The 13,103-nt window shown below is 45.7% G+C and overlaps 1 protein-coding gene across 2 annotated transcripts in view; it reads right to left on the bottom strand.

Moving 5' to 3' along the window:
• The window catches only part of fibcd1b (fibrinogen C domain containing 1b), a 63,626-nt gene that overhangs the window by 17,696 nt on the left and 32,827 nt on the right, over window positions 1-13,103 (bottom strand). For both annotated transcript variants that reach the window (XM_029837053.1, XM_029837054.1), the window contains one exon: window positions 5,192-5,288. In XM_029837053.1, the coding sequence (XP_029692913.1) occupies window positions 5,192-5,288 (97 nt within the window). The remainder of the gene's footprint in view (window positions 1-5,191; window positions 5,289-13,103) is intronic.

Raw genomic sequence — 13,103 nt, 5'->3', positions numbered from 1 at the left:
TGCAGTTACTGATATAAAAGGCACAATCTTTGAAAACAAAAAACAGGCACCCAGCAGAGGGCAGGGGCAGCATTATTTCAGGCTAAGATCAAATTGTGTTTGACTGGACGGAACCCAGTTTATCATGAATCAGGCAGATGCAAGTGTCGTACTTTCTGAATGGTTTTGTCCTATATTGCTTCATTAACCAAAGCCTGGGCCCATTAGGAAAACAGCAAGGGGTTCTGGAGGAGCACTGTGATCTGATTCCGGGGGGCATTTCTGTGTTTTAAAAATAATTATAGCGGCTTGGATGTAAATGAAAAACTTTCTTTGTGCCACGAAACCATTTGGTGAAACAGGGAGACTCTGAAGGGGACATAACAGCACAGAACTATCGTAGCTACAGTTAAGGTATCGTTACTAGAAATCAATGAAATGCAGGAGAAGCCCCAGGGGGGCGCTCCATGGGTAGCTCCTGTCATTACCTGGTGCACATGCATGAGGAGAAACATCCTCACACACCCCTGTTGAGGAAGGGTGAAACACCATTTGAGGGGAGGGATGTGCAGATGCAGGCAAATAAACCAGAACTCGATGCTCATCAGTGGATTAGAGATAAGCTTTAGTCCTTTTGATGGATCCATTTGGTTTTATATATCACACAGACCCTGATACCGCATCTTAATCCAGAGGAATTTTCATAAAGGGCCAAGAAAAACAAGCATCTGATGTCTCTTGAGTGTGTGGTGGCATCTGGCCACTTGATGTATAATCAGTGGTTGGACTTTAAAGCCTTAGAGAGAAGACATCCGTCCTCCTCACTGGCATCCGTCCTCCTCACTCCTCTTAGAACGTTCCTCGTCTGAGATCTAAGAGAAACAGCACACATCAGCAAACCTCTTGTATTCGCTCAGAGCAGAGCCTGCCAGAGGTCGCACCCACACCTGGCACTTTGCCAGGACTTTCAAACTCCTCCAATCAGGAGCCTGACGGAGACACATGAGGCTCCGTCTCCAACCTCGACGAGCAGCATGAGCCAGCCCTCGGTGACGTTCGCGGGAATGTTGATCGGCAGGAGGGCTGCGGGTTCTCACACCTGCACCAATACTCGTCTGGAACTCGGAAGATGATTTCTAAGAGGGTTCCAAGACGGGCAGCGTCTCTAATTCTGTATATGAGTGTTTCTGCAGGCTGTGACGGAGGCGCACTCTGTTAATCCCCCAGAACAGTGAATGATGAGTGCATGAGTGAAGGAATCTGGCTGTGCTGGCGCCGTGATATTTATCAGGTCAAGCGAGCACTTTGGCAGTTTCTCACACAGACGCGACAGTGGTTGCAGGAAATGAAGAACACGCCAACGACTTTTGCTTTAACGTTGTTTAACTCAGCTACTCCGTTGTTCTTAAATCTTCCGTAAAGAAATTCTACCAAAATGGTGGTCGCCTTTAAGCCTGAGCTCATTTGTATTAAATAAAACATGAATTTGAAATATGAATAACAGCAGAGATGATAACGCGAGAGAGGCCGAAAATGTAATATGAGTTGACATTCCCTGGAATTCCATTTACAGCTACTGATTATGTTGCTGACCCTCAATGGATGATTGCAAAAATCGTTGGCCCGTCGTAGCAGTTCCAGAAGATGGACTCTTTAATGAAATGATGTCATTGAGCACTTCTACCTCTCCATCTTATAAACTCCCCGAGAAATTCCCAGAAAACTTGAAAATGTCACGGCAAATTGGCTGTCTCAACGTTTGATTGATATTCAGTGCGCGCTAGCACGGGTGTCACCTCCGAGCATCTGTTATTCTTTCCGTGCGAACGTCACTCAGTAATCAGGTTTTCCGATGCAAAAATCAAGAGACAGGACGCAGCAATGACAACAGACACGTTTTGTCTCCTCTTCTTGTTGGAGTTTTCAAAAACACACCAAAGTCTGTTTTGTTTTTAATAAGCTGCAGTCCTTGGAAAACTAGGTTAGCAACCTATAAAACAATTTCAGCTTCTATATTACAGGAAGAAAAGTCTATAGAACAGTCAAATAGAGATTCCTAACAGAGGTTATGGTCACTGTAAAATTACCTTGGCCCAGTTTTATGTTGATTCCAGTATATCTGCCACTCTGGGACATGTTATTCAGCAACATCACTTCCCAGAAATATATATTTTTTTGGTTCCATTCTACTGTGCCACACAAACAATATCCTGGTAATTGTAATCAGTCCTGCACGATGTCTTTCAATTTGAAGAGGGAATGGAAGAGGTCATAAATAAAAGACTTAACAGGCTTCATGCTTCATTTCTGCTCCACTTCAAATGGAAAACAAGCGTAGGATTTACTCTAAAATTGGATTCTATGTTCAGTGTTGCACTGTTCTCTTTGGCTGTTTCATAGAAGTGATGGTTGAAGTCTGCTCGCACCAGTGCTGAATGAAGGACCCCTCACGTCAGGAGGATGGGACGACGTATCGGCCAGTTAGTGTCATGTGACATTAATGAGTAATACTGATCCGGTGGAGGCTGCTGCAGTAGCTGCAGTCTCTAAGCTGCTGGAGAGCAGGGATCCATTTTTCATCTTTTCACCCTGAGGGTAATCAATGATGGGGGTGACGAGACAACAGCGGACTAAATGAGCAAGGCTACCCTGGACGGTTCAAAACAGCCCCCCCCACTGATTGTAATTCAGCCCTGCTGAGTCCCGAGCGTTCCCCCGCTCCTGCCCTACTCCCGCTCTGCTTCCACCCTCCACCGCAGGCAGATCTAGCCGACGTTCAAACCTCATATTTTATTAGGGGCTCCAGCCCACGATGGCCTCGGGTCAGCAGAGGCCTGGATCTTCATTAATTCACATTTTACAAACGCTGGGATACGCACAGGCAGAGTTATGTCCTATAGCAAGGGCACCCAAAGGAGACGTGGAACTCAAAACCATTCAACTAAGTAATTTAATATAAATAATATAACGTTCCGTCATTAATCTACAGCGTTTAGCAGGCATGATCACAGGACTCGCATATGGGAGCAGTAATTACCCTTTAACACCGTGTGATGGTGGGTTCATTGTGGTATTTCTGACACGTTGTCTTGTAGTGTTAGCCTGATAATGAAAGAGTCTGCGTGTTCTTGTTCTACTGGCCAGCTAGCTAGCTGAGCGCCACGGTACCTCCCTCAGGACGCAAACACTGGCCAGACTAAAGCAGAGCTCCCGTCGACCTCTAGTAACGTAGAGTCAGAGTGCGCCGTGATCGAGTCCCAAAATGGATCTCGGGATTGAGAGGAGAAATCCGAAGTTTCCCCCAAAGTATATATTATATTTTAACCTCCTCCCTTTTGCATTCTTAATTTTTAATTCTTCATGATTAGACTTGAAGCTTCTGTTTTTGTTAAGTATTTACTTGTTTAATAATTAGTAATTGGCCATTACAACTATTATTAGTTCAACCCTTTTTTTTTTTTTTTTTTGCATTTTGGCACTTTCCTTTTATGACTGCCTGCTTTTAATTTTATAAAACCATCTCCTTGGTAACCATCATATTCTTAATTCTGCTCTTTTCAGAATCATGAAAAGCCCGTTGACGTCCCGTCAAACCATACTGAGCAGATTATAAATGACAGCTTCCTGAACAAACAGTTACGTTAACTCTCAAAATACAGCCATGGTTTGTTTAATTAGTTTTTTGTTTTTTTTACAACAGCATTTTAAATAAAATCAGCTTATCAAAACAAGAAACTGTAATTATACACAATACCCCTCATGAAAGTAGATAAATCCAGGAAAAGCCGCACACACCACATTAGCATAGCTCTGCTACATTAGCATAGATCTAAAACCTTGCATGACGAAGCACATCTAAGGTCTGCTCAATGGAGGACCCATCTGATGGAAATTAGGAGTGTGTGTCTGGGCAGCTGCTAAAGAGAGGTGACAAAAGGGAGAAGCCACCGATGTGGCCACCTTGCTAATCTCCCAGTGTGGCTTCGCAGAAATAGACTTCATGCGCCACTTCTTCAGTGTCGGTCCACAGTATTGAGCAGCACACGGTTCACGTGCTCGCTGCTCTTTTCTGTAGTCTAACGCCCAGGAAACAAGATTTCAGCAGTTTGGGGACTAGTTTTCATTCATCAGCTCGGAGTTTTGGGCATCGGGTCTTTGTGATGCGATGAATCGGTGTGGTCCAACATGAACTTTACAACGAGCACAGAGCGAAGCAGCCCCGGAGGATCTGGGATTAAACTAAAAGAGGGAGTGCCTGAACGATGGATGATGGTGATTCAGTGAAGAATTCAACATTGAGATGGGATTTCAGAAGCGGAGATGCTGGTTTAAGCTCTTTAGGAATGCTCTGACAGCACACTTTTCTATATTTACAGATCTTTTTTGGGATTAAAAGGCTGGTTGGACCCAAAGTTTCATCAAAAAACACACAGTTCTCTTGGAAATTAAATGCCAGTCAACTGTATGGGTGTCAGTTTTATACCTAACAGGTCATTTAAAGGCCCCATTTAAAATTCCACCTTATGCTTTTCAGTGACCTGCAAGAATGTCAGACCAATTATAACGAAGCTAAAACGTCGACTTTCTAATCGACTGGACAAGCTGAACATTTCGAACCCTCTCAGTTCTAATGATGCAAGACGTCAGCACAGACCCATTTATTACCAGAGCCGGCAGGCAACCTGAGCCAGAGCAGCAACAAAAGTCCCACGGCTGATGAGAATGCTCCGCTCACAGGAAGCACGGTGTTAATATTTCAGCGTGTGGCGAAGATGAGCATTTCAGATCGTCTAAAGTGGTTTTCTTGGCAAAAGACCGCGACTACATGCTAGACCCCGTGAACTGGCTGATCTAGATCTGATGGGTTTACTGTGTGTTACACCCCAGACAACCATGGCTAATCCACTGATTAAATCCCACAGTTGTGAATCATGCAGCCGGAGAAGGATGCGTTCCATTAAAGGAGCTGAATTAGGATGTCAACTCTGAAACCCGCAGGTTGCACGTTGGTTGTCGGAGTGTTTCTGTCCACCGTGCACGGAGCAGAGCATGTAGGGAGAGCCAAAAAGATTAGCTGCCCTTAGTCAGCTTTTTGTAGGACAACGCAGCACGCACACACACACACACACACACACACAGCACTCGTGTGCATGAGTCACGCAACCCCAACTAACACACACAGCAAAAAACACACACAACCAGAGCTACTTACCCAACCAGTGCTCTCCGGTAATCTTGCCAAATCCCTCCCGGTAGGACTCCCATCCTCTGAAGAAGTTGACAGAGCCGTCCTCCCTGCGCTGGATCACCTACACAGCACCGCAAGACAAGGGGTCAGAGGTCAGATTCATCTGGCAGCGTGGTTCAACCCCCTCTCTGCTGACTCATCGAAAATCCCACTAAGCACCATCGCTGAGCCCTTTGGGAAGCAAACTAAATGAGCTGCCAACTGCTTCCGCCAGCATACCTTCTAATATAAAGACAATTTAAAGACACTAACAAAAGGAATCTATTAAGAGAAAGATCTGGTTAATGCTACAATGCACAAAAACAGATGTGTAGACACGATAAATTAACTGTATGAAGGGAAATCGGAGGAGAGAAAATGGCTACAGATGGGCAACACCATAATGCTGGGGGCAGGACCACTGAGGGAAATGACAAAGGACACTTCATGGGATACTTCATGTTCATCGCGACTAATCCCATAATGTACCATAAGGCTCCAGATGGCACCGGCATCCGTGTTTGCTCTCAAAATCCACACAATGGCGGAAATCCTGCAGCGCAAATGGCAAAATCTTCAACCTCGTCATTTTGCTCCTCATAATTGTCTCCGCCGTCGCCGTCCTTAATCTTCATTAGGGTGTCATCATCACTTATCAACGTATGGATGGCGGGGATATTCTTTCCACAGCATCAGTCCGTCGGGGCAATAATCTTCATCTTCAATTCATTACGCAGTCGTCCTGGTGCTCAGGCTCCCTTATGAGCGCCATCATTTACCATTAAATGAAAGTTAGACAGGACATCGGTAAACACGCTGCTCTTCAAAGCCCTGACGCATGAACCGATCCCACACATGAACCGATCCCACATATGAACCGATCCCACACATGAACCGATCCCACATATGAACCGATCCCACACATGAACCGATCCCACAGTTTCCCGCGTATCGGGTTTGCAACTCGCCAGGTTTGTCATTCAACTCTTCATATTTAGGTGGCGCTCCATCTTTAGGTGGAGCTTCGTGCCTGCGTGGATCACTTTGAGCATTGGTGCTGGAACGCCGAGGAATCTCCGGCTGCGCCGGTAAAACTGGTTGGAAGGATCGGTCCCTTGTGGTTTGGGCCTTTTGTGGGATTTGTTAACAATAAGAAGAATATTGAATAACACCCTTCTTATCCTTTAATCTAGTTGATCCCATTACAATCTCCTTAGTGTCTCTGGAGAGCAAATTTGCTGATTGTTTTGTCTGTTTTTGTGATACAGCAAACCTGCGCCATTGCTCTTTCCTTCCCTACGGAGCCGGTACTCGATTGAAGAATTGGGATCTGTGTCAGCTGCTGCACAAACCTGACAGGATTAGGTCAGATCACACGATTTACAGGTGAACCAGTGGCAGGTTTGAAGTCCAGACGGCGGCGTGACGTCACCACATTCTGACAACGTGGTGCAGAAACGTCGTGCTCTCTGGAGCTGGGTGACCTGGCAGACGTCTATTATTGCACAGCCCTTTATTAATCATCCAAATTGCCCTGGAGCCTCTCTTGTGTTCACAAATGGAACAGTGCAGAACACCTCCGGATACAAAAGCACTGCCAACCAGGCTATAGATTAACAGGGAACAGTTGGTAGTCAAGGTTTATTATTCATATTGTCAACAGGCTCGGCTGGACTGATCAATAAAGAACGGACGGTTAAATAAACAGACGCCCACACAGTCGTGACCCCCTAAAAGCACAATAACGACGTGCTTTGTAGACAGTTGTCTGGTTGTATACATCTATAATGACGTGTACAGCCAGAAATGGAACGGCCATAAACCTTCCTGCACGATTACTATCATTTTAATGTCATTTTCCACAAATGAAACGATGGTGCTCAGTAACAGCCATGACTGGACGAGGAGTTCTGCAGCGTTTGTTTATTGCAGGTTGTTTTTTCCTCAAAAAAGCAGCCTTATTCGCGACGCCTCAGTGTTATTTATTCCCGACTCGCTTGTTTTTCTGCTCTCTCCCTGCTATCATTTATTTATCGACAGTTCACTGAGCAAAAACACGCCCATAAGTAGGAATAAATAAGAAAATGCTCAGCCTCTCACCTCAAAACGAGCGGGGAATCATTAAGAAATAGTTTAGAAATGCTTTATTTGCATTTCAAAGATCCGGCGCCGCTGAAACAAAGCATCTCCACGTGTTTTAGAATCAATAATTGGATTCATTCGAACGCGCAGACAGTTTAACGTGGCGCTGACGGCACCCGAGACTGTGCATCACAGCTATGGAATTCCAAATAGGCCCCATGCGCGTAAGTTTTTTCCAGACTGCGCTGCCATCTCACCTTCCCGCCCACACACGGGCTCCATCCTCCTCTACACTTCAACATTCTCCCGCACGTTGACTGGCTGGAGGCAGTCGCTGATCTCTCTGCTGGTTAGAAGCTTAGGGACTTGTTCTCGATGTTCACGGGAGACGTGATGAGAGTAGCCTGAGTGGCTACGGTTTTCAGGCAGTTGTGACCTTCTTACTCTTTTTCTGGACGGGTAATGTCCTCCCACACTCGGATTTTTCATGAAAGCAGCAGCCGTTAGACGTGTCCAGTGTCCAGAAGCCGCTGGGTACCGGGGGGGGGGGGGGGCACCTACAGGGCTACATGCTCATGTTCACAGCATGGCTGAGCTCTACTGTGCATGTCAGATCCTGCTGACACACTAAATCTGGACAGGAGAGGCCACTGCAGTCTACACGGAAACATGGAGGAAAGGAAATCTCAATGACCCTCAAGACCTCGTAGCCTGTCACACATCAGCACTGCACATTTAACACATGAGGGGGTGCCTGGATGTTCCAGCTGGGCCTACTGGGAGCGGGGGTGCTGTGCAATATGTGCACCAGCAGTGCTCCCTGGTGTTAATCTGGTGCCTCTCACTGTGGGCGAGTGATCGGCAGGTCACAACTGTGCGGTGAGATCTCCACTTTCGGGCTCTTACAGCACAAGGAGCGAGTGAAAATGTTCCAAAACTGACAGGAGGGCTTCCGGGACACCGTCCCAGTGCTTCCTGGAAGCAGTGAGCACATGAGAAATGAGCCAACCGTGGTGAAATCAGTCATCCATGGGCATGGAAGACTGGGGTTGTCATGGTGATGTGAAGGAGTGGTCACGGGGAGGTAAATGTTGGCAGACAGCAGTCACCTGAACTGCCGACAGCACCGAGATGTTTCATCCAACACTCAAAGTAACGAGCGCGTGCTTTCAGGAAGGCTCCTCCGTGAGTAACGGCAGCTTTACCCTTTGCCCAGTGAAGATTGAGGAACAAACCCAAAAATCCATAACGGCTGTAGTACGGCGTGTAACAGCAGCACAATAAGGACTGAGAAACCCATTCACGGTCCTGCTGTACGAGTACAACATGACGTTTTTAAATTTTTAATACTTTGATGTGCTGTTGATGCGGTTATTGATGCATTTCAGATGAACACACGTCTCCAGTGGGTTGTAAAAAACTGGGCCAGACCCAGACGAACCTGAACACGCCAAGCGTTGGATAAAAAAAAAAATTGAAATAAAGTCCTGCGACAGTTTGTCACCACCGCCTGAAGCGGTTCTAATCTCTGCCCCATCAAATTGTAAGAGAAGCGATTCGAGGCGTAGAAAAAAACGGCGCTGTTGCCTCAAATCTGACAGATGCCAGCGTTTCCCACCAAGTGGGGGGCGTTCTAGTGCCAGGTGCATTAAGAGATGAATAAATTAAGGATGATTGTTCATTTTCCATGCAGTTTGCTTTTGAATGTTACATTATATAGCTACGTGTTGAACAAATGTCTGTCCAGGGGCTTGAAAAACCTGAGTGAGAAAATAAAACCCAGCGAACTTCACCTGAAAAAAGTATCTATTTGTTGTTCTGGCATTGAAATTGATGGAAAGGGAACCTCTTAAATTCCCAGGAAAATTTCTTTCGTAAAGCTAATAAAGCTGAGGCGATATTAAAACAGCCACTACTACACTAAATGTATGAAACAAATGTCTGAATGTATTTATTTTAAAATTAGTTTCTTATTTGCGTGGTTGCAGTTGACAGCATGGGTGTCACAGCTGCGGGCGATCCCGCCCGTGTGTTCCCGCTCACTCCGCGCACTCCTGGGGCCACTCAGTAATCACGAGCCCTTATAGTTCCCTGCGCTACGCTGCCTCCCTGCCAGATTGTGTTCCACATGACTCTCCAGTGTTTTCCTGCCTGCCTGTTCTCCTGGATCCGACCCTGCCTGTTTCTGACGACTGTGTTTTGCCTGTTCCCCGGAATACCCTGTCTGCCTTTGATAATAAAGCTGTGTTCAACTGAACTCTGGTGTCGCTCTTGGGTTCTCGTCTGCTGCCTGACACATGGGTGTAAATCGTGGATTTGTAAGATGTCTAGTTTATTTCCAACATGTAAAAGAAAATAAATGAGATGATTAATATGTTAATATTCACTGGTGCTCCAACATTAGGGCTAAACTATTTTGACCAGTCTTGCTTCTACAGAAGCTTGGAGCAGACAAGGTAGAGGTGCAACTCTGTTCTTTAAACATCTCCTGAATCCATACAGGAGTGTCTTTTGTCCCAATGTAAATACCAAACATATAATTTGGGACTGGAAGTACTTTAGATTGTCTAGATAGCAGATTATAAGCAGTCAGTACATTCTTGCAATTCCCATTTTGGCCCATTTGGGCCAGATCCAACACGCTCCACCTGAAACGGGCAACAATCGATGGGAAACGATCCAAGGAACATGCTGTTGTCCAGGCAACGCCAACTGAATTCTGACAGTTTGAAATCTTCAAAAGCAAAAACGAACAAACCCGACAGTAATAAAACAACCGTAAAATAAAAGTCGAAGCTGCACAAACAGGCCGGCGTTAACAAGAAGATCCCTGATCCTGGATGGCCATCTCACCCAGCACCTGAAGGGGCTGATGCATTTTAATCATCACATTAAGATGCCTGTAATCTCTGCAGTGGATGAAGGCGACTGAACAAGCTGCCTTAAGCTCCTCAGCAGGATTTCTCTCTGCTGTCGGCGGCCCCTGGCATGTGTGGACGGACACCCTGTCTGACAAACCAGCGCACGGCGAGGAATCAACCCTGGCACTTCAAAGCTGATTGGGGGAGATTTAGCCGTCCAATCTGGCGCGTCAGGAATGTGCCAATGGCTGATTAGTTCCTGGCATGTGCACGCTCATGTATGTACGGTGCATTAGCAACAGATGTCAGCTGCCACTGTTGTTCTATAATGTCTGATTGAAGATAATTGTTTACATCTTTGCAGGAAAATGAATAAATTAACAGAGAAGCAGACAGGAAAAGGGACGTCTGCGGAGGCAGAGAAAAGCAGGAGAAACCTATTAAATCCTGTCTTTGGCTGGGAGAATCCGCTCCCTCTCACCTCCTGTCTTAAACACCGCAGATCACAACAGGCTGGCGGCGTAACCGTCGTCCTTTTGATGATATTGTTGGGAATATTGATGACGCGGTAACCAGTTCAGCAGCGCCTGGCGCAAGCGCTCATAAATCTGCGCAGCTTCTATCTTCAAAGGCGACTGCAAACATCTGTTTGGGAATGTTTTATAATCCTATCAGAAAGACAGATGTGCTGTTCGCAGCAGCAACCAGCAGCAGGATGACAGAGACTCACACACACAGGCGCACACACACACACACACAGAACTGTACAGTGTTTACGCCAAGTAATATCTTTATTTCAATTTGTTACCATATTCCTTGCACAATAAATGGATGCTGAAGAGCTCAGGTTAACATAAGTAGATTTCTGCTGCAGCCTTTTCATCACTTTCAATCTCACGCGTTTGATAAGGAAGCGGCACCGACGTTAAAGCCCCACCAACACAAATAGGTTGCGGAATATGGAGTTTACCTCTCCGTCTGTGTCTGATCTGCAGTTGAAGCTTAGACCACGTCTGGTCGTTGCTCTGGTCTGTCAGAAGAGTTCTTAATAATATAATATTGGGGGATATCGACGCTTAAGCCCGGCTCAAATGCAACTCCTCTTCTTACAGTTGTAATTGCTTCACTCACACAATATTTTTAAGAAAAAAAACATCTATAAATATCCTCTCCGAGCAAACATTGTCCACCCAAGTGCACCCAGCGGTGGAGCCAGTGGATGTTGAGGTTTATTGATCTAAAACACTAATCTACTTTAAGCTCCACGTTGCTGACAAAAGGTCAGGAGATGATAAAGTTAGCAGACGATAGAGCTGCACACCTCAGATATGGTGCAAACCATTCATTTATTGATTAAAAAATGAAAAGCAGGATATTTTACACTTATTTGTCTATAACTTAAATGGTCTCTCCAGGCCTGAAAAAAATTAGATCTGCAACTACAGATAAACTAATTAAAGACATTCATAACAGGCAGTTCAAACCGCTCCCATGGCAAAGCCACCAGTGGCCTAATAAAGCAATGATAATAAATAAATCAGATGTATGCGACCAATTCTAGGAGCTTACCCACCTTAGAACAAGACTTTGAGCACATCTTTCTTCTATTTTCTGTTTCACAAAGTAACAAACCAACAGAACTGAAATATTGAAGAGCCGGTGAGCCAATGACACGCAGAAGGAGGCCATACCATTCACCCCGAGAGGCTTCAAATGCACTCCGACGTGCGCACAATCCTACATGCAATCTGAAACTTTTACATTTCGGTTCTTAGCTGAATGGAATATTTGGAAGTGATTGCAGTGCCTCTGATAAAAGCACCATTTGATAATGCAGGCCCACATTCCACTCTGATACGTCATCCAATATTGATGCAGAGGTCATTTTTAGTCCCTCCCTTTTAACAAATAAAATAGTAATAATAGAAGAGATTACCCTGAGCTGCAAGGCCGTATTTAAGGGGGCTTTTTCTGCTGGAACAGGTACAGCTGGCTGTGCACCCAGAGGATTACTCTGATGGAGTAAAAAGGGCTTGAGTGTATAGATATAGATCAGTATGTTTAGTTATGACTGTGTGGCTCTGCAAGCACAGAGGGACACATATTTAATGTATGGCTCCGTGATTACATGTACCTCTGGGCTTTTGAAGCTTATTTGGGCCAATATGGTCTTTATTTTACATGTGTGAGAGAGGAAAGAGAGAGAGACAAAATAGAGAGACAGAGGGAGAGAGTGACCTAGAGAGAGACAGAGGAAGAAAGACAAGGAAGAGAGACAGAGGAAGAGAGAGAGAGAGGCCTTTGGATGTGTTTTGTGATGTTGGTTCAGGAGCAGTAATGACAGCTCTGTTCTTTTATGTCCTCTCAGTCAAAATCCATCCCAACTCTGCCATCAGACTCTCCTGGGCGTAAATTACAACTCTGAGGAAACTAAAAATAACCAATTTCTGTCCACATCAGTCTCTCCTCTCCTCTCCTCTCCTCTCCTCTCCTCTCCTCTCCTCTCCTCTCCTCTCCTCTCCTCTCCTCTCCTCTCCCCTCCCCTCCCCTCCCCTCCCCTCCTCTCCTCTCGAGCTATTATTTAGGTTGAAAGTACCGAATGAATAATTTACAGTCTGACTGATTGGGTTTAAAGCATCCAACCTGCAGAACAACACACTCTATGTAGTTTTCCAAGCTAATTATCAGACTGAGGCCTTTCCGTGCACAAGGCCGATTCCATCCTTAAGTTTAGCCATCACATTGACGCTAAGCCACTCAACAAGCGTCCCGTCTCCCTACCTGCCCCCCCCCGGACCTGCTCACACCGATCTCTTAATAGGGCTCCAGCATTATCACAATCAGCTCAACACACCTGGCAGGATCAGCGGCTGCAGCGTTATCACTTGGATCGGAGCAGCTACGTAAATCCTGTTACGGGACAACAAACACACCCTGACGGGCTGGGAGACGGA

The sequence above is a fragment of the Takifugu rubripes genome, chromosome 6 (genome assembly GCF_901000725.2).
Source record: "Takifugu rubripes chromosome 6, fTakRub1.2, whole genome shotgun sequence".
Classification (NCBI taxonomy): domain Eukaryota; kingdom Metazoa; phylum Chordata; class Actinopteri; order Tetraodontiformes; family Tetraodontidae; genus Takifugu; species Takifugu rubripes.
The sequence above is the reverse complement of the archived record's forward strand: the minus strand, read 5'-3'. Positions and strand labels throughout refer to the sequence as shown.